General features: G+C 42.4%; 1 protein-coding gene and 1 pseudogene across 1 annotated transcript; both read left to right on the forward strand.

Annotated features, from left to right (window-relative positions):
- The window catches only part of LOC144006301 (uncharacterized), a 37,198-nt pseudogene extending 15,864 nt beyond the window's left edge, over window positions 1-21,334 (forward strand).
- On the forward strand, window positions 10,558-17,850 carry LOC144012217 (uncharacterized). Its single transcript, XM_077511719.1, has 2 exons — window positions 10,558-10,850; window positions 16,541-17,850. The coding sequence occupies exons 1-2, from the start codon at window positions 10,727-10,729 to the stop codon at window positions 17,461-17,463; spliced, it is 1,047 nt and encodes a 348-aa protein (XP_077367845.1). The 5' UTR covers window positions 10,558-10,726; the 3' UTR covers window positions 17,464-17,850.
- Window positions 21,335-21,675: the final 341 nt, after the last annotated feature.

The following is a 21,675-nucleotide window of genomic DNA, read 5'->3' on the forward strand; positions in this document are numbered from 1 at the left end:
TTGTACTTCTGAGTGTGGCGCTGATGAGATGATGCTCCCCCTGGTGGGAAGTGTGTGGCAATACCTTACATCCATAGCCAATCAGCATTAGTGCCCTCCCTACATAAGGAGTCAGTTGGTACCTGCCCTCAACTTACTCCTTGGCTCTGAGGTCCGCCTCCTTGACTTCAATGGCTTGTCATCATCAGTCATCACGAACATTTTACCTTTATTGGAAGGTAAGTGTTGCGTCAAAACTTTGCTGAAGGAAAGTGTGAGAGCCACAGATGACAAAAACTGGCCAAAAGTCATTTGTATTACTTGCAGTACAAATAAATGTTGCATATATATATATGTCAATAATATATCAGATACTGTATCACCTTCCCATGGGCTCACCACCGGTGGGAGGGGCCACAGAGGTCGGGTGCAGTGGAGGCTGGGTGGCAGCCATGGGAGGAGACCTTGGCGGACCGACCCCCCCAGCTGCAGAAGCTGGCTCTTGGGACATGGAATGTCACCTCTCTGGCAGGGAAGGAGCCTGAGCTGGTGTGTGAGGCAGAGAAGTTCCGACGAGACATAGTCGGACTGTCCTCCACACACGGCTTGGGCTCTGGTACCAGTCCTCTCGAGAGGGGTTGGACTCTCTTCCACTCTGGAGTTGCCCATGGTGAGAGGCGCAGAGCAGGTGTGGGCAGTCTTATTGGCCCCCGGCTCAGCGCCAGTACGTTGGGGTACACCCCGGTAGACGAGAGGGTAGCCTGCCTCCGCCTTCAGGTGGGGTGACGGGTCCTGACTGTTGTTTGTGCATATGCACCAAACGGCAGTTCAGAGTACCCACCCTTTTTGGAGTCCCGAGAGGGTGTGCTGGAGAGTGCTTCCCCGGAGACTTCAATGCTCACGTGGGCAATGACAGTGAGACATGGAGGGACGTGATTTTGAGGAACAGCCCTCCCGGTCAGAACCCGAGTGGTGTTTTGCGATTGGACTTCTGTGCTCATCACGGATTGTCCATAACAAACACCATGTTCAAACATAGGGATGTCCATATGTGTACTTGGCACCAGGACACCCTCGGCTAGGAGTTCCATGATCGACTTTGTAGTCGTGTCATTGGATTTGTGGCCGCATGTTTTGGACACTCGGGTGAAGAGAAGGGTGGAGCTGTCAACATATCACCACCTGGTAGTGTGTTGGCTCCAAGGGTGGGGGAAGATGCCGGTCCGACCTGGCAGACCCAAACGTATTGTGAGGGTTTGCTGGGAACGTCTGGCGGAATCCCCTGTCAGAAAGAGTTTCTCCCTCTGGCAGAACTTCTCCCTTGTCCCGGGGGAGGAGAGGGTTCCAAGGGGGCTATGTTCCGCGCCTCCATTGTTGAGGCAGCCAATCGGAGCTGCGGCCATAAGGTAGTCGGTGCCTGTCACGGCGACAATCCTCGAACCACCAGTGGTCAGGGATGCCGTCAAGCTGAAGAAGGAGTCCTATCGGGCCTTTTTGGCCTGTGGTACTGCGGAGGCAGCTGTCAGTTACCGGCTGGCCAAGCGGAACGCGGCTTCGGCAGTCGCTGAGGCAAAATCTCGGACATGGGAGGAGTTCGTTTGAGGCCATGGAAAATGACTTCCGGACGGCTCGAGGAAATTCTGGTCCACCATCCGGCGTCTCAGGAGAGGAAAGCAGTTCACCATTAACACTGTATAATGGAGATGGTGTGCTGCTGACTTCGACTCGGGACGTCGTGAGTCGGTGGGGGGAATACTTCGAAGATCTCAATTGCACCAAGATGTCTTCCTTTGAGGAAGCAGTCTGGCGAATCTGAGGTGGGCTCTCCTATCTCCGGGGTCAAAGTCACTGAGGTGTTTGGAAATCTCCTCGGTGGCAGGGCCCTGAGGGTGGATGAGATCCACCCGTAGTTCCTAAAGACTCTGGATGTTGTGGGGCTGTCGTGGTTGACACGCCTCTAACGCGCCTTGGTAAATAATTTGCAACGCTATTGCTCAAGATTTATTTATTTATTGCATTTTTATATATTTTAGTTTGGTTTTAAGGTATTTACAAAGACAAAGGGCAAGGTTAAAATGTTAATTTAAAGATGCCGGGAGAATTTGTCGGCTGCGTGACGTCACTCTCGTGGATTTTGACAGCACGCACGTATTATTTTTTTCACTCACTCACAGAAGCTAACGTGTGAATGAGTGTGAAAAAAAAATCCGTGTGTGCTTTCAAATTGCCGCGGGAGTGACGTCACGCAGCCGACAATTTCGCCCAGCCCTGTTTGCGACACGTCAAACCCCGCTCTGCGATTGGCTGGAGGAGTGTAAACACTGTCTTTCCACAGAAACGTCCCGCTGTTTACAAACCAAACACAAAATTACAAAATACAGGCTGGGGGCGGTGGGGATTTATAGGACAAAATCACCCCCAGAAATTAAGAGAAGCCCAGATCTGAAAATTGATAAGTAGTTTGTTTGTTTCAATCCTGCATTTAAAAAGTGCATTTTTCTGAGTGAAACCGGCAGACTGGGACTTTAAACTCATCACATTTGGTGGTTAAATCTTATCCCTCATAATAAACATTCAGTTTACCTCAACATGCTTGTTCAACTTTGATGGCGAATTTTTAAACTGCACATTCACCACAAAAAAATGGAACTCTTTTCAGTAAGTCAAATTTAAACGGGCATTTGAACTTTACAATTATATAATAAAACAGAAAAAGGGAATGAGACTTTCGATTCCAACTGCAGCAAAAATGGCGACATCTGTCGATGACTTGATGACAATACTTGCTCGGAAGCCCCGGGACAATTTCCAGCAGCCAATCGTAACGCAGCGGGGGCGTGTCCTGCCTGACTTCCGCCGCACGTCTCCATTCGTTTCTTCACGTGCTCACTGCCGTGGCCGGCGGCCACATCGCGTTTCATCAGACGTCCTCTGCTAATTCATTCTTTCTTATTTGGTGTTGGACTGAACACACAGGACTCCCATCACCATTTTGAAGGTCTGCGACACCGTTTATTAAATGTCGGCGTGTGTTTAAACTCGTCTCGGTGCGCGTTGATGCTTCTCGGCCGAGTTAGCTTAGCTTAGCTTAGCTTAGCTTGCTAGCCGCTAACAAAGAGAAGCACACAACACGTGGTCAGGAAGAGACCCAAGTGTGACTTTGTTGGCATTATTGTGCCAAAATTTCGGCGAGAACGACACCAAAGTACGAGGAGGACCTCTTTGGAGTCAAAGAAGAGAACGAGCAACATTTTCACCTGCTGGACGATGTTTGCGAGCAGCCTCGAATTGTGCTACACAAAACAGGTTTGTACACTTCTTATGACTCTCCCTTGCTTAGCACTACTGTATAGCGTTAAAAAAAAATCACTGCAGTCCTCATTATTGTACACAGTAATTCAATTCAACTGTTATTTTAAATAGTGAAATAAATTGATTTGATTGGTTGATTCCGGACAGGGGCCGATTATACAGTCATGAGACAGTCATACCAATGTATCTGACAAGACGTGTGCGATTTTAAGAACACTTAGGTGCACAATAAGACTGTATTAAAACGGTGGTACAATACTACAAATTAATTTTTTTTGTCGGTATACATATCCCTGTTTCCCACATATATATATATATATATATATATATATATTACTAAACAGTCACAGTTTTGTCATGATTACTGCATTATTACATTCCACTGCTGTTGCAACCAGTGTTAATTTTGACAAGAAATTTTAATTTAGTTTAGACTAAGTATTAAAACGGTGGTACAATACTACAAATTATTTTTTTGTCGGTATACATAGCCCTGTTTCCCACATACATTTTTTTTTTTTTTTTTTACAAAAAAGTCAGTTTTGTCATGATTACTGCATTATTACATTCAACTGCTGTTGCAACCAGTGTTAATTTTGACAAGAAATTTTAATTTAGTTTTAGTTATAGTCTTTTGACTAAAATTAACAAGTTTGAGTCATAATTTAGTCTTCTGATTGTATTTTAGTTTTGATCCAATTTTAGTCGACTAAATTCACAGTTTAGTCTATTTTCCTTCAGCATACGTTTAAACTTTTATACAGAAAATTATAGCACACCTATTTGTGACTTTAGTTTAACACGCGAGACACATTTCATACAATGGTGTCTTTCTTGTTTCAATGAATCATGTTCAACTGCCAATAATGTAACTTTTCACCTGAATAAGAAAAAGTGCATAATTAAATTGCTTGAGATTTATCTTACAGCTGCACAATTTATGTTTATGTACAGCACTTTGTATACAGCAATGACTGTTCTTAGAGCGCTTTATAAATAAAGTTGAGTTGAGTTAACGTGCAGTGAACACAACATTTTTTGAGTGGTTCTTTTCTCATTCATTCTGATTGGATTGTGTGAATTTTCACGACTGTGTTGTTTTCATTTTCATTTTAGTCATTGATGAAATTGTCAGTCAATTTTAATCATAGTTATTGTCTGAATGAATGGCTTCTATTTTAGTTTTCATTTAATTTTCGTCGGGAAAAACAATTAGTCACGAAAATTATCATGTAAATATTTCGGCGACAAAAATATCACTGGTTGCAACTGTAACATTCACGAAGACGGGAGTCAATGACAATCGATTCCGTTTTGCAAATAAGGGCCGAGTTCATATGGGCATATATGCGAACTGCGCACAAGACGACACGTGAAAATGGAATGAAGCGGTTGCGCTTAATTAAGGTAAATTAATGAGTGAATTAATTAATGGAGGAAAGATTGAGGACTGGAGTTAGGCTCACTTTCTGTTGAAATCAGGTCACTTCCTGTTGAAATTGGACTACTTCCTATTGATAGGTCACCTCCTGTTGAAATCGGGCCACTTCCTGTTGAAATTGGACTACTTCCTATTGGTAGGTCACTTCCTGTTGAAATTGGGCCACTTCCTGTTGAAATTGGACTACTTCCTATTGATAGGTCACTTCCTGTTGAAATTGGGCTACTTCCTATTGATAGGTCACTTCCTGTTGAAATCGGGCCACTTCCTGTTGATTCTAAGTCGCTTCCAGGTCACTTCCTATTGAAATCAGGTCACTTCCGGGTCACTTCCTGTTGAAAACATGTCAGTTCCTGTTGATTTCAGGTCACTTCCTATTGAAATCAGGTCACTTTCTGTTGAAATTGTCACTTCCTGTTGAAATTGTGTCACTTCCTGTTGATTTAAAGCCACTTCTGAGTCACTTCCTGTTCATTTTATGCCATTTCCTGCTCACTTCCTATTGAAACCAGGTCACTTCCTGTTGAAATCGTGTTGCTTCCTGTTGATTTGATGCCACTTATGGGTCACTTTCTGTTGATTTTAGGCTATTTCCGGGTCACTTCCTGTTGAAATCAGGTCACTTCCTGTTGATTTTTGGCCATTTCTGGGTCACTTCCTGTTCAAATCAACAGGTCACTTCCTATTGAAATCAGGTCACTTCCGGGTCACTTCCTGTTGAAAACAAGTCAGTTCCTGTTGATTTCAGGTCATTTCCTATTGAAATCAGGTCACTTTCTGTTGAAATTGTGTCACTTACTGTTGATTTGAAGCCACTTCTGGGTCACTTCCTGTTCATTTTATGCCATTTCCGGGTCACTTCCTATTGAAATCAGGTCACTTCCTGTTGAAATCGTGTTGCTTCCTGTTGATTTGATGCCACTTCTGGGTCACTTTCTGTTGATTTTAGGCCATTTCCGGGTCATTTCCTGTTGAAATCAGGTCACTTCCTGTTGATTTTTGGCCATTTCTGGGTAACTTCCTGTTCAAATCAACAGGTCACTTCCTATTGAAATCAGGTCACTTCCAGGTCATTCCTGTTGAAAACAAGTCATTTCCTGTTGAAGTCAGGTCACTTCCTATTCAAGCCGGGGCATTTCCTGGCGAGAATCCCTGGTGTACCAAATCAATTGGCGAAGATGGCTGCCGCTGAGGGCAGGCGTAGGGTACCAAATAGTGAATTGTGGGTAAGGCGTGAATATTTGGAATATGTTTAAATTGGAAAGATGAGAATGGGATGAATCATGTGGAAGTAGGGGTCTTCCAGCCTAACTATGGTTACAAATAGGTGTTTTAATTTTCTATGTAAAAGTTGAAATGTATGCGGATGGACAATATCAACTCAACTCAATTTAGTCGACTTGAATCAATAGAGAGAGATTAAAATGGTTTTAGATTTGACCTTATATCGGCTGTCAGATTTTTAACAAGGCCAATACTTTTTTCCTTTTTCTTTTTGTTTTTTGGATGGGCCAATCCGAGTGTGCGGTGGCCCCAAGTCGAGGTGCACTGTAGAAACAATAATGCACATCATCTCACGCTTGAAATTTGACTTGACCAACCCAAATGTGTGTTTGTGTTCTTGTGTCCTGCAGACGTCGCTGAGAAATATCTTCGTCCTGACCAAGAGGACATGAAGCCTCCGAATGTTAAAGAGGAGGAAGAACATCCTTACATCGAAGAGGAAGAAAAGCCCGTTCGTGTCAAAGAGGAGGAGGTTGAGGATGACGTCACCAAGTCACCAATGACCTTCGCCCCTTTAAAGAGTGAAGATGAAGTCAAGGGTGAGAGTGAGGAGGGCAGAGGGGCGGAGCCTCCAAACAGGATCTTAAATCCTCAAAACATGATTCCAGAAAGTGATGCAGACCACTGGGGATCATCAAAAGCAAAAAGTGATGACATAAGGTCCCTTTCTTTTCATGATGATGATGATAATGATGATAATCTGCATGGTAATGATGAACACGCTGCTGATGATAGGTCATGTCACACTGACGACAAATCCTGCGAATGTTCTCACTGTGGGAAAACATTGAGTTCAAAAGGAAGTTTGAAAATTCACTTGAGAAGACACACTGGGGAAAAACCTTTTTCTTGTTTAGATTGTGGCAAAAGCTTCTCTTGGAAGTCACAGTTAACAAGACATACAAGAAGACACACTGGGGAAAAACCTTTTTCTTGTTTAGATTGTGGCAAAAGCTTCTCTGACAAGTCACAGTTAACAAGACATACAAGAAGACACACTGGGGAAAACCCTTTTTCTTGTTTAGATTGTGGCAAAAGCTTCTCTGACAAGTCAAATTTAACAACACATACAAGAAGACACACTGGGGAAAAACCTTTTTCTTGTTTAGATTGTGGCAAAAGCTTCTCTTGGAAGTCACAGTTAACAAGACATACAAGAAGACACACTGGGGAAAACCCTTTTTCTTGTTTAGATTGTGGCAAAAGCTTCTCTGACAAGTCAGATTTAACAAAACATACAAGAAGACACACTGGGGAAAAACCTTTTTCTTGTTTAGATTGTGGCAAAAGCTTCTCTGACAAGTCAGATTTAACAACACATACAAGAATCCATAGTGGCGAGAAACCTTTTTCTTGCTCAGACTGTGGCAAAAGCTTCTCTTGGAAGTCAGCTTTAACAACACATACAAGAAGACACACTGGGGAAAAACCTTTTTCTTGTTTAGATTGTGGCAAAAACTTCTTTTGGAAGTCAGATTTAACAACACATACAAGAAGACACACTGGGGAAAAACCTTTTTCTTGTTTAGATTGTGGCAAAAACTTCTTTCGGAAGTCAGATTTAACAACACATACAAGAACACACACTGGGGAAAAACCTTTTTCTTGTTTAGATTGTGGCAAAAGCTTCTCTTGGAAGTCACATTTAACAACACATAAAAGAATCCATAGTGGCGAGAAACCTTTTTCTTGCTCAGACTGTGGTAAAAGCTTCTCTTTGAAGTCAGCCTTAATGATACATACAAGAAGACACACTGGGGAAAAACCTTTTTCTTGCTCAGATTGTAGCAAAAGCTTCTCTGCGAAGTCAAATTTAACAACACATACAAGACGACACACTGGCAAGAAACCTTTTTCTTGCTCAGCCTGTGGCAAAAGCTTCCCTGCCAAGCATGAATTAAGAAGCCACATAAGAACACACACACGGGACAGAAACCATATTCATGCACAAAATGTGTGAAAAGCTTCGCTTCCACCAATTCTTTAACAGCACATGCAAAAACACACACTGGAGAGAAACCGTATTCCTGCTCAGATTGTGGAAAAAGCCTCTCTTCCATGTCAAATTTAAGAAGGCACACAAGAATACATGGTGGGAAGTCGGGGTGTGAATTGCTTCGTACCTGACGATTCGATTCGTATCACGATTCATAGGTCACAGTTCGATTCGATACCGATTAATCCCGATACGGTTTTGTTTGTCGATTGCTGCGATTTTTTTTTTAACTCAAATTTGAGAAAATACTAATCAGTAATCTTGTACACTGTAAGATTTGTATGAAAATGTATTATTTATAGGCGGCACGGTGAGCGAGTGGTTAGCACGTCCGCCTCCCAGTTCTGAGGACTCTGGTACGAGTCCGGGCTCCGGCCTTCCTTTGTGGAGTTTGCATGTTCTCCCCGTGCTCGCGTGGGTCTTCTCCGGGTACTCCGGTCTCCTCCTACTTTCCAAAGACATGCATGGCAGGTTAATTGGACGTTCCGAATTGTCCCTAGGTGTGCTTGTGAGTGTGGATGATTGTTCGTCTCTGTGTGCCCTGCGATTGGCTGGCAACCAGTCCAGGGTGTCCCCCGCCTTTTGCCCAGAGCCAGCTGAGATAGGCGCCAGCACCCCCCGCGACCCTTGTGAGGAATTAGCGGTCAAGAAAATGGATGGATGTATTATTTATCTGAAACTTCAACCTTATAACTCTGAGCCACATAGTAAACATTTTTCCATGTTTACGGTGTGAATTCTAACTATAAGACGTTTTGTTGAATATTTTCCCATCAAAAATTGATATTTAAAAATCAATTCTGCCACCTATTGAATCGATTCGAGAATTGAGTCCTGTAATATCGCGATATATTGCCGAATCGATTTTTTTTAACACCCCTAGTGGGAAGGAACCATTCAGTTGCAGTGTTTGTCCTAAAAGATTCTCTTAAAAAAAAAAAAAGCTTGCTGAGAGACACGAGTGTGCTGGTGAGAATGGCAGCCATCTTTGAAGCTTCAAAAAATGAAGGGAAGTGAGACTGGTGTGCTGTAAAAGTGTCAATACATCTTAAAAGTGTAAATGTAATGCTTTCAAAACTACTCAACCTGTAAATATTAAATGTTTGCTGTTAATGTGTTTAAATGTCAATGTATGTTTTTTTTGTTCTTTTTGTACGTAATTTAGGAAGTTATTTTTGTTTGCTTCTGAATGTTGTTAATGGTTGTTTGTTGATGTTTGTACGTGTTGTGTATTTGCTTGTGTGAAGCACATTGATTTGCCTTGTGTATGAAATAGAAATAAAGCCACCTTGCAATTTTCCCCAAATAAGCGTCGACAATACGTTCAGACACACAAAGCCATCTGCGATTAAAATTTTTTGTGGAACAGTGTTATCACTGAAATGATTGACGCAAATGTCCTACTCTTTGTTGCTAACTCAACCACCACAGCTCCGTGCTAGCTAACACGCCATATGCTAGTGCATTTTGCACATTTTATCTTTCTATGTAACAATTTGGACATGATTAGCATACAATATTCAGATGACATAAGAACAAAATTGTGTCCATACCTGGTTTTGATTCTTTAATTTTGCATGTAATATAATTTCTGTTCATGTGGCACTTTTGCCTCTGCAGGCAGATTGTTCTTGTCGTCAAACAACCTTTCATCACATTTTGAAATCAAAATACACATCAAATGGAGTAGATGCCACCTGGACTTCCGGGCTTCACACACCAGCTCCGTTTCCGGCCACTGCTGCGACTCACAGGCGGCGTTCCGACAAAAATGATCACATTAAGAGAACCGACAGTACAATGTAATTGCATTTGTACTTCTGAGTGTGGCGCTGATGAGATGATGCTCCCCCTGGTGGGAAGTGTGTGGCAATACCTTACATCCCTAGCCAATCAGCATTAGTGCCCTCCATACAAATAAGGAGTCAGTTGGTACCTGCCCTCAACTTACTCCTTGGCTCTGAGGTCCGCCTCCTTGACTTCAATGGCTTGTCATCATCAGTCATCACGAACATTTTACCTTCATTGGAAGGTCAGTGTTGCGTCAAAACTTTGCTGAAGGAAAGTGTGAGAGCAACAGATGAGAAAAACTGGCCAAAAGTCATTTGTATTACTTGCAGTACAAATAAAAATTGCATATATCAATAATATATCAGATACTGTCCCAAACATTTACTACTAACTAAGACCAGTAATTACACTCATAAGATTTGGTGGTTTAAATCTCATCCCAGATAATAAACTTTCAGTTTACCTCAAAATGCTTGTTCAACTTTGATGGCGAATTTTTAAACTGCACATCCACTTCAATAAACTGGTGCCATTTAAAACTTTACAATTATATCGGGAACAAAACATTGAAAAAGGGAATGAAACTTTCGAACTGCAGCAAAAAATATATAAAAAATGGCGGCATCTGTCGATGCCTTGATGACAATGCTTGCTTTGAAGCCTCCGCACAGTTTCCAGCAGCCAATCATAACGCAGCGGGGGCGTGTCCTGCCTGACTTAACTTCCGCCGCACTTCCGCAGGTCTTCTGTACTGTGTGGGTTGTCGGCTATCCAGCTCAGTGCTCTCAGTCTAGTTAGCTTAGCTTAGCTTAGCTTAGTTTAGCTTAGCTTAGTTTAGCTCGCTAGCCGCTAACAAAGAGAAGCACACAACACGTGGTCAGGAAGAGACCAAGTGTGACTTTGTTGGCATTATTGTGTCAAAAATGTCGGCGAGAATGACACCAAAGGACGAGGAGGAACATTTTGGAGTCAAAGAAGAGAACGAGCAACATTTTCAACCGCTGGACGATGTTTGCGAGCAGCCTCGAATTGTGCTACACGCAGCAGGTTTGTACACTTATTACTCAGGTCCAGGATACTATTTTATTAAAACGGTGTTTCCCCACATACATTTTTTTTTTTTTTTTTTACAATATTACCACATTAATCTTTTTGTCATGATTACTGCATTATTACATTCAACTGCTGTTGCAACCACTGTTCATTTTGACAAGAAATTTCAATTTAGTTTGTCCTTTGACCAAAATTTATCAAAGTTTTAGTCATAATTTAGTCGTCTGATTGTATTTTAGTATTAATCCAATTTTAGTATTGACATTTTAGTCACCATACACATCAACGTTTATGCAGAAAATTATAACACACCTATTTGTAACTAGTTTAACACGCAAGACACATTTCACACAATGGTGTCTTTATTGTTTCAATGAAACGTGTTTAACTGACAATAATATGACTTAGTTTTCACCTGAATAAAAAAAAAGCACAATTAAATTGCTTGAGATTAATCTTAGAGCTGTGCAATGAATGTAACCATGTTTGAACATTGAACAAAGTGCAGTGAACACTGAACAGTTTCTGAGTGGTTCTTTTCTCCAACTCGCGTTTCATTCATTCTGATTGGATTGTGTGAATTTTCGTCACTATGTTGTTTTCATTTTCGTTTTAGTCATTGACAAAATTGTCAGTCGATTTTAGTTGTAGTTATCGTCTCAATGAATGGCTTCTATTTTAGTTTTTGTTTAATTTTTGTCTGGAAAAAAAAAAAGTTTCACAAAAATCATGACAATTTTTTGTCGACGAAATTATCGCTCGTTGCCACTGTAGCATTCATGAACTCAACTTTATTTATTTATAAAGCGTCTTAAAAACAGGTATTGCTGTATACAAAGTGCTGTACATGAAATATAAATCAGTTGTGCAGTCAAGAATAAGGTAACAAAGAAAACATTTTGAAGTGCGTATACAAGTTTTTTTTGTTTTGTTTTTTACAAGTAAATACATTTTACATCAGTAAATTATTAATAGGCAAGTGAATAAATAAATAAATAAATAAATACATAGATAAATTATTCTTCTTTCGGCTTTTCCCTTCAGGGGTCGCCACAGTGAATCAGTTGCCTCCATCTAACTCTGTCCTCTGCATCCTCTGCTCTCACACCAACTACCTTCATGTCCTCTTTAACTACATCCATAAACCTCCTCTTTGGTCTTCCTCTCGATCTTCTGCCTGGCATTTGAAAACTCAGCATCCTTCTTCCAATATAGTCACTATCTCTCCTCTGGACATGTCCAAACCATCTAAGTCTGGCCTCTCTGACTTTATCTCCAAAGCTTCTAACATGTGCTGTCCCTCTGATGTACTCATTCCTGATCCTGTCCAACCTGGTCACTCCCAAAGAGAATCTCAGCATCCTCATCTCTGCCACCTCCAGCTCTGCCTCCTGTCTTTTTCTCAGTGGCACTGTCTCCAGACCAAACAACATTGCTGGTCTCACCACAGTTTTATAAACCTTTCCTTTCATTTTAGCTGAAACTCTTCTATCACACGTCACACCTGACACTTTTCTCCACCCGTTCCAGCCTGCCTGCACACGCTTCTTCACTTCTATTCCACACCTCCATTGCTCTGGACTGTTGACCCTAAATACTTAAACTCCTCCACCTTCTTGGTTTCTTCTCCCTGTAACCTCACTCTTCCACTTGGGTCCCTCTCATTCATGCACAGATACTCCGTCTTGCTACGGCTAACCTTCATTCCCCTCCTTTCCAGGGCAAACCTCCACGCTTCTAGCTTCTCCTCCACCTGTTCCCTGCTCTCACTACAGATCACTATGTCATCTGCAAACATCATAGTCCATGGGGATTCCTGTCTAACCTCATCTGTCATCCTGTCCATAACCATTGCGAACAAGAAGGGGCTCAGAGCTGATCCCTGATGTAGTCCCACCTCCACCTTGAACTCCTCCGTCACACCTACAGCACACCTCACCACTGTCTTAAGGCCTCAGTATACTTCTGCGAGAGACTCGCGTCGAGGCGTCACGTTGGAGCTCCGCTCGTGCGTTTGCCTTCCAACTTGTGCGCAATACACATCGGTGTCTGCTGGAGTTTCACACCAAGTCCCGCTGTCACTATGGCTGGGCCGCCACAGAGTGGTGATTCCTTTGCATTTTATGACGGATTCAGGAAGTTCAATTTAATTCAGAAACACGAAACAAAGCCGGGGGGAGAATAAGCTCATCACCGTGGCAATTAATTATTGCCAATTTGCACCGGTGTCGGCCGTAAACTCGCCAAAACACAACAGCCGTGCGCTTAGTGAACACAGTTTTTTTTTTTTTTTTTTTTTTTTGTTATTGTTGTTTTCCGCCTCTCGTCCCAGGCACATATCCACATGCACAGCCGTGGTCTCCGAGCAGGGAAGTCGATTTGCGCCGCCAGTTGCCTTCACGGAAACTATCTGGGCGGGGGGCGGGGAGACAGAGAGAGAAAAAAAAAGAAAAAACGCCATCGAACGGACCAATCAGAAGCGAGCGACGCCCGCCATCGACGTGCGTCCAAGGATTAGCGACGTGTGCACGTCGGCCGGCCACGAGCGACGCAGCAATTAAAATTCATGGCTTGCGTCGATCATGTGATCGACGCGAGCCATCGACGCGAGAGAAAACGTGGAGGCATAAATTAGGCTTTACAGTCCTCATACATGTCCTGCACCACTTGAACATACTTCTCCGCCACTCCAGACTTTCTCATACAAAACCACAGTTCCTCTCTGGGCACCCTGTCATAAGCTTTCTCCAGGTCAACAAAGACACAATGCAGCTCCTTCTGACCTTCTCTATACTTTTCAATCAACATCCTCAAAGCAAACACTGCATCTGTCGTACTCTTTTTTTTTTTTTTTTTGGGCATGAAACCATACTGCTGCTCACAAATGTTCACATCTGCCCTCAGTCTAGCTTCCACTACTCTTTCCCATAGTTTCATTGTGTGGCTCATCAGCTTTATTCCTCTGTAGTTGCCACAATTCTGCACGTCTCCCTTGTTCTTAAAAATGGGCACCAGCACACTTCTCCTCCATTCCTCAGGCATTTTCTCACTATCTAAGATCCTGTTGAACAACCCAGTCAGAAATTCTACTGCTACCTCTCCTAGACACTTCCATACCTCCACAGGTATATCATCAGGACCGAGTGCCTTTCCACTCTTCATCCTCTTCAATGCCCTTCTCACTTCATCCTTACTAATCTTTGCTACTTCCTGGTCTACAACAGTCGCCCCTTCCACTCTTCGTTCTCTCTCATTTTACTCATTCATCAACTCTTCAAAGTACTCTTTCCATCTTCCCATCACACCGCTGGCATCTGTCAACACTCTTCCATCCCTATCCTTTATTATCCTAACCTGCTGCACATCCTTCCCATCTCTATCTCTTTTTTTTTTTTTTTTTTTTTTTTTTTTTTTTTTTTTTTTTTTTTTTTTTAAAAGAGCTCAGAATTGTTCATTCGGTAGTCTTACCGATTCAACGTCTTGTCATCATTGCTCTTTTTTGTTTTTTGTTTTTTTTGTTTTGTGTGTGTGTGTGTGCGTGCGTTTGGGTGTGTGTGTTTGCGTGTGTGCGTGCGTTTGCGTGCGTTTGTGTGCGTGCGCGTGCGTGCGTGCAAATACGTATACATTTATACTCATTAATTCATCTAAAACCTTATAAATATCCCATTACCCTTCGCCTTAACCAGGTACTTCAGAATCTTGCCAGAATCGTGAGGTTTAAATGGTCAGGAGACCAGAGAAAAGGTCAGAAAAAAAAGAAATAAAGAGAAAAGAAAGGTAAATCACTTTGATTTACCTTCCCATCTCTATCTCTTTGCCTTGCCAACCTGTATAGATCATTCTCTCCCTCCTTACTGTCCAACCTAGCATACAAGTCATCGTAAGCCTCTTGTTTGGCCTTTGCCACTTCTACTTTCACCTTACGCTGTATTTCCCTGTACTCCTTTCTACTTTCTTCAGTCTTCTCAGTGTCCCACTTCTTCTTAGCTACCCTCTTTCTCTGTATCCACTTCTGCACCTCCTCATTCCACCACCAAGTCTCCTTATCTCCTTTCCTTCCAGATGACACACCAAGGACTGTCCTACCTGTCTGCCTGATCAAATTTGCCGTAGTTGTCCAGTCATCTGGGAGCACATCCTCACCACCCAGAGCCTTTCTCAACTCCTTTCTGAAAGCCATACGATACTCTTCCTTTTTCAGCTTCCACCATTTCGTCCTTGGCTCTGCCCTTGGCCTCTTTGTCTTCCTCACCACCAGAGTCATCCTACACACAACCATCCTATGCTGTCAGGCTACACTCTCACCTACCACTACTTTGCAGTCGCTGATCTCCTTCAAATTACACCGTCTACACAAGATGTAGTCTACCTGTGTAGTTCTACCTCCACTCTTGTAGGTCACCCTATGTTCCTGCCTCTTCTGGAAGAAAGTATTCACAACAGCCATTTCCATCCTTTTTGCAAAATCAACCACCAGTTGTCCTTCTGCGTTCCTCTCCTGGATACCAAACCTGGCCATCACCTCCTCATCTCCTCTGTTTCCTGCACCAACATGTCCAATGAAGTCTGCACCAATGACAACTCTCTCACTTCTAGGGATGCTCTGCATCATTTCATCAAGTTCCAACCAAAAGTTCTCCTTCTCCTCCAGCTCACATCCTACCTGTGGTGCATACCCACTAACAACGTTGATCATCACACCTTCCATTCCTAACTTCAGGCTCATGACCCTATCTGACACTCTTTTGACCTCCAGGACGTTCTTAACAAACTCCTCCTTCACGATAATTCCTACTCCATTTCTCTTCCTATTTAACCCATGATAAAACAATTTGAAACCAGCTCCTAAACTTCTAGCTTTGCTCCCTTTCCACCTGGTCTCCTGAACACACAGTATGTCCACCTTCCTCCTCTGCATCATGTCAACCAGCTCTCTACCTTTTCCTGTCATACTCCCAACATTCAAAGTCCCTACTCTAAGTCCTAGACTCGTGGTGTTCCTCTTCTCTTTCTTCCTACGAACACACCTTCCTCCTCTCCTTCTTCGACCAACAGTAGTCCAATTTCCACCGGCACCCTGTAGGTCAACAGCACCGATGGCGGTCGTTGTTAACCCGGGCCCCGACCGATCCGGTATCAAAGTCATATATTTGATTCGCATGTTTGTTTTGGCCAAAGTTTTACGTCGGATGCCCTTCCTGACACAACCCTCTGTATTTATCCGGGCTTGGCACCGGCACAAGAAGACACTGGCTTGTGCCCCCTCGCGGCTACATTAAAATCGGGAATTGTGGGTAAGGCGTGAATATTTTGAATATGTTTAAATTGAAAGATGAGAATGGGATGAATCATGTGGAAGTAGGGGTCTTCCAGCCTAACTATGGTTACAAATAGGTGTTTTAATTTTCTATGTAAAAGTTGAAATGTATGCGGATGGATAATATTACTCAATTTAGTCAACTTCAATCAATAGAGATTAAAATGGTTTTAGATTTGACCTTATATCAGCTGTCAGATTTTTAACAAGGCCAATACTTTTTTTCCTTTTTCTTTTTGTTTTTTTGGGAAGGGCCAATCGAGGCCCCAAGTCGAGGTGCACTGTAGAAACAATATTGCACATCATCTCACGCTTTAAATTTGACTTGACCAACCCAAATGTGTGTTTGTCTTCTTGTGTCCTGCAGACGTCGCTGAGAAATATCTTCGTCCTGACCAAGAGGACATGAAGCCTCCGAATGTTAAAGAGGAGGAAGAACATCCTGACATCGAAGAGGAAGAAAAGCCCGTTCGTGTCAAAGAGGAGGAGGTTGAGGATGACGTCACCAAGTCACCGATGACCTTCGCCCCTTTAAAGAGTGAAGATGAAGTCAAGGGTGAGAGTGAGGAGGGCAGAGGGGCGGAGCCTCCAAACAGGATTTTAAATCCTCAAAACATGATTCCAGAAAGTGATGCAGACCACTGGGGATCATCAAAAGCAAAAAGTGATGACATAAGGTCCCTTTCTTCTCATGATGATGATGATGATAATGATGATAATCTGCATGGTAATGATGAACATGCTGCTGATGATAGGTCGTGTCACACTGACGACAAATCCTGCGAATGTTCTCACTGTGGGAAAACATTGAGTTCAAAAAGAAGTTTGAAAATTCACTTGAGAAGACACACTGGGGAAAAACCTTTTTCTTGCTCACATTGTGGCAAAAGCTTCTTTCAGAAGTCAGAATTAACGATACATACAAGAAGACACACTGGGGAAAAACCTTTTTCTTGTTTAGATTGTGGCAAAAGCTACTCTCAGAAGTCACATTTAACATTACATTCAAGAACACACACTGGGGAAAAACCTTTTTCTTGCTCAGATTGTGGCAAAAGCTTCTCTGACAAGTCAGATTTAACAACACATATAAGAAGACACACTGGGGAAAAACCTTTTTCTTGCTCAGATTGTGGCAAAAGCTTCTCTTGGAAGTCAGAATTAACGATACATACAAGAAGACACACTGGGGAAACACCTTTTTCTTGTTTAGATTGTGGCAAAAGCTTCTCTCAGAAGTCACATTTAACATTACATTCAAGAACACACACTGGGGAAAACCTGAATTAAGAAGCCACATAAGAACACACACGGGACAGAAACCATATTCATGCACAAAATGTGTGAAAAGCTTCGCTTCCACCAATTCTTTAACAGCACATGCAAAAACACACACTGGAGAGAAACCGTATTCCTGCTCAGATTGTGGAAAAAGCTTCTCTTCCATGTCAAATTTAAGAAAGCACACAAGAACACATGGTGGGAAGGAACCATTCAGTTGCAGTGTTTGTCCTAAAAGATTCTCTTGTAAAAAGCTTGCTGAGAGACACGAGTGTGCTGGTGCGAATGGCAGCCATCTTTGAAGCTTCAAAAAATGAAGGGAAGTGAGACTGGTGTGCTGCAAAAGTGTCAATGCATCTTAAAAGTGTAAATGTAATGCTTTCAAAACTACTCAACCTGTAAATATTAAATGTTTGCTGTTAGATGAGAAAAACTGGCCAAAAGTCATTTGTATTACTTGCAGTACAAATAAATGTTGCATATATATATATATATATATATATATATATATATATATATAATATCAGATACTGTATCACCTTCCCATGGGCTCACCACCGGTGGGAGGGGCCACAGGGGTCGGGTGCAGTGGAGGCTGGGTAGCAGCCAAGGGAGGAGACCTTGGCGGACCGACCCCCAGCTGCAGAAGCTGGCCCTTGGGACATGGAATTTCACCTCTCTGGCAGGGAAGAAGCCTGAGCTGGTGTGTGAGGAAGAGAAGTTCAGACGAGACATAGTCGGACTGTCCTCCACACATGGCTTGGGCTCTGGTACCAGTCCTCTCGAGAGGGGTTGGACTCTCTTCCACTCGGGAGTTGCCCATGGTGAGAGGCGCAGACCAGGAAATCAGGTCACTTCCTGTTGAAAACAAGTCAGTTCCTGTTGATTTCAGGTCACTTCCTATTGAAATCAGGTCACTTTCTGTTGAAGTTGTGTCACTTCCTGTTGAAATTGTGTCACTTCCTGTTGATTTAAAGTCACTTCCTATGCACTTTATGCCATTTCCGGGTCGCTTCCTATTGAAATCAGGTCACTTCCTGTTGAAATTGTGTTGCTTCCTGTTGATATCGTGTTGCTTCCTGTTGATTTGATGCCACTTCTGGGTCACTTTCTGTTGATTTTAGGCCATTTCCGGGTCACTTCCTGTTGAAATCAGGTCACGTCCTTTTGATTTTTGGCCATTTCTGGGTAACTTCCTGTTCAAATCAACAGGTCACTTCCTATTGAAATCAGGTCACTTCCGGGTCACTTCCTGTTGAAAACAAGTCAGTTCCTGTTGATTTCAGGTCACTTCCTATTGAAATCAGGTCACTTTCTGTTGAAATTGTGTCACTTCCTGTTAATTTGAAGCCACTTCTGGGTCACTTCCTGTTCATTTTATGCCATTTCCGAGTCACTTTCTGTTGAAATTGTGTCACTTCCTGTTAATTTGAAGCCACTTCTGGGTCACTTCCTGTTCATTTTAGGCCATTTCCTGGTCACTTCCTGTTGAAATCAGGTCACGTCCTTTTGATTTTTGGCCATTTCTGGGTAACTTCCTGTTCAAATCAACAGGTCACTTCCTATTGAAATCAGGTCACTTCCGGGTCACTTCCTATTGAAAACAAGTCAGTTCCTGTTGATTTCGGGTCACTTCCGGGTCATTCCTGTTGAAAACAAGTCACTTCCTGTTGAAATCAGGTTATTTCCTGTTGAAATCAGGTCACTTCCTATTCAAGCCGGGGCATATCCTGGCGAGAATCCCTGGTGTACCAAATCAATTGGCCAAGGTGGCCGCCACCCCTAGTGAGACTCTTGGACGTAACTTAATCAATTGGCCAAGATGGCTGCCGCTGAGGGCAGGCGTAGGGTACAAAATAGGAAATTGTGATTAAGGCGTGAATTTTGGAACTAAAAAAGGAGAATTGGTGGACTACATTGAAGTTGGAATGTAGTGAATTGGATGAAGAATGTGGAAGTAAATGTGAAATGTAGAATGTAGGGAGAGGTAGGGTACAAAATGGGGAATTGTGGTAAGGCGTTAATTTTGGAAGTGAAAAAGAAGAGCTCATGGTGTAAATTGGTGGAATATATTGAAGTTGGTACAAAGTGAATCGGATGAAAAATGTGGAAGTAAATGTAGAATCTCCCATTAAGAATGCATGAGGAAAAATTGGGTACAAAATCGGGAATTGTGGGTAAGGCGTGAATATTTGGAATATGTTTAAATTGGAAAGATGAGAATGGGATGAATCATGTGGAAGTAGGGGTCTTCCAGCCTAACTATGGTTACAAATAGGTGTTTTAATTTTCTATGTAAAAGTTGAAATGTATGAGGATGGATAATATCAACTCAACTCAATTTAGTCGACTTGAATCAATAGAGAGAGATTAAAATGGTTTTAGATTTGACCTTATATCGGCTGTCAGATTTTTAACAAGGCCAATATTTCCTTTTTCTTTTTGTTTTTTTGGGATTGGCCAATCCGAGTGTGCGGTGGCCCCAAGTCGAGGTGCACTGTAGAAACAATAATGCACATCATCTCACGCTTGAAATTTGACTTGACCAACCCAAATGTGTGTTTGTGTTCTTGTGTCCTGCAGACGTCGCTGAGAAATATCTTCGTCCTGACCAAGAGGACATGAAGCCTCCGAATGTTAAAGAGGAGGAAGAACATCCTTACATCGAAGAGGAAGAAAAGCCCGTTCGTGTCAAAGAGGAGGAGGTTGAGGATGACGTCACCAAGTCACCAATGACCTTCGCCCCTTTAAAGAGTGAAGATGAAGTCAAGGGTGAGAGTGAGGAGGGCAGAGGGGCGGAGCCTCCAAACAGGATCTTAAATCCTCAAAATAGGATTCCAGAAAGTGATGCAGAACACTGGGGATCATCAAAAGCAAAAAGTGATGACATAAGGTCCCTTTCTTCTCATGATGATGATGATGATGATGATAGGTCGTGTCACACTGACGACAAATCCTGCGAATGTTCTCACTGTGGGACAACATTGAGTTCAAAAGGAAGTTTGAAAATTCACTTGAGAATACACACTGAGGAAAAACCTTGTTCTTGTTTAGATTGTGGCAAAAGCTTCTCTGACAAGTCAGATTTCACAATACATACAAGAAGACACACTGGGGGAAAACCTTTTTCTTGTTCAGATTGTGGCAAAAGCTTCTCTCAGAAGTCACATTTAACATTACATTCAAGAACACACACTGGGGAAAAACCTTTTTCTTGTTTAGAGTGTGGCAAAAGCTTCTTTTGGAAGTCAGAATTAACGATACATACAAGAACACACACTGGGGAAAAACCTTTTTCTTGTTTAGATTGTGGTAAAAGCTTCTTTTGGAAGTCATACTTCACCATACATACAAGAAGACACGCTGGCGAGAAACCTTTTTCTTGCTCAGACTGTGGCAAAAGCTTCTCTCAGAAGTCACATTTAACATTACATTCAAGAACACACACTGGGGAAAAACCTTTTTCTTGTTTAGATTGTGGCAAAAGCTTCTCTGACAAGTCAAATTTAACAAAACATACAAGAAGACACACTGGGGAAAAACCTTTTTCTTGTTTAGATTGTGGCAAAAGCTTCTTTCGGAAGTCAAATTTAACAACACATACAAGAATCCATAGTGGCGAGAAACCTTTTTCTTGTTTAGATTGTGGCAAAAGCTTCTCTTTTAAGTCAAATTTAACAACACATACAAGAACACACACTGAATTAAGAAGCCACATAAGAACACACACACGGGACAGAAACCATATTCATGCACAAAATGTGTGAAAAGCTTCGCTTCCACCAATTCTTTAACAGCACATGCAAAAACACACACTGGAGAGAAACCATATTCCTGCTCAGATTGTGGAAAAAGCTTCTCTTCCATGTCAAATTTAAGAAAGCACACAAGAACACATGGTGGGAAGTAGGGGTGTGAATTGCCTCGTACCTGATGATTCGATTCGTATCACGATTCATAGGTCACGTTTCGATTCAATACCGATTAATCCCGATACGGATTTGTTTGTCGATTGCTGCGATTTTTTTTTTTTTACTCAAATTTAGAAAATACTAATCAGTAATCTTGTACACTGTAAGATTTGTATGAAAATGTATTATTTATAGGCGGCACGGTGAGCGAGTGGTTAGCACGTCCGCCTCCCAGTTCTGAGGACTCTGGTTCGAGTCCGGGCTCCGGCCTTCCTTTGTGGAGTTTGCATGTTCTCCCCGTGCCTGCGTG

This window comes from Festucalex cinctus, chromosome 1 (genome assembly GCF_051991245.1).
Source record: "Festucalex cinctus isolate MCC-2025b chromosome 1, RoL_Fcin_1.0, whole genome shotgun sequence".
Lineage (NCBI taxonomy): Eukaryota > Metazoa > Chordata > Actinopteri > Syngnathiformes > Syngnathidae > Festucalex > Festucalex cinctus.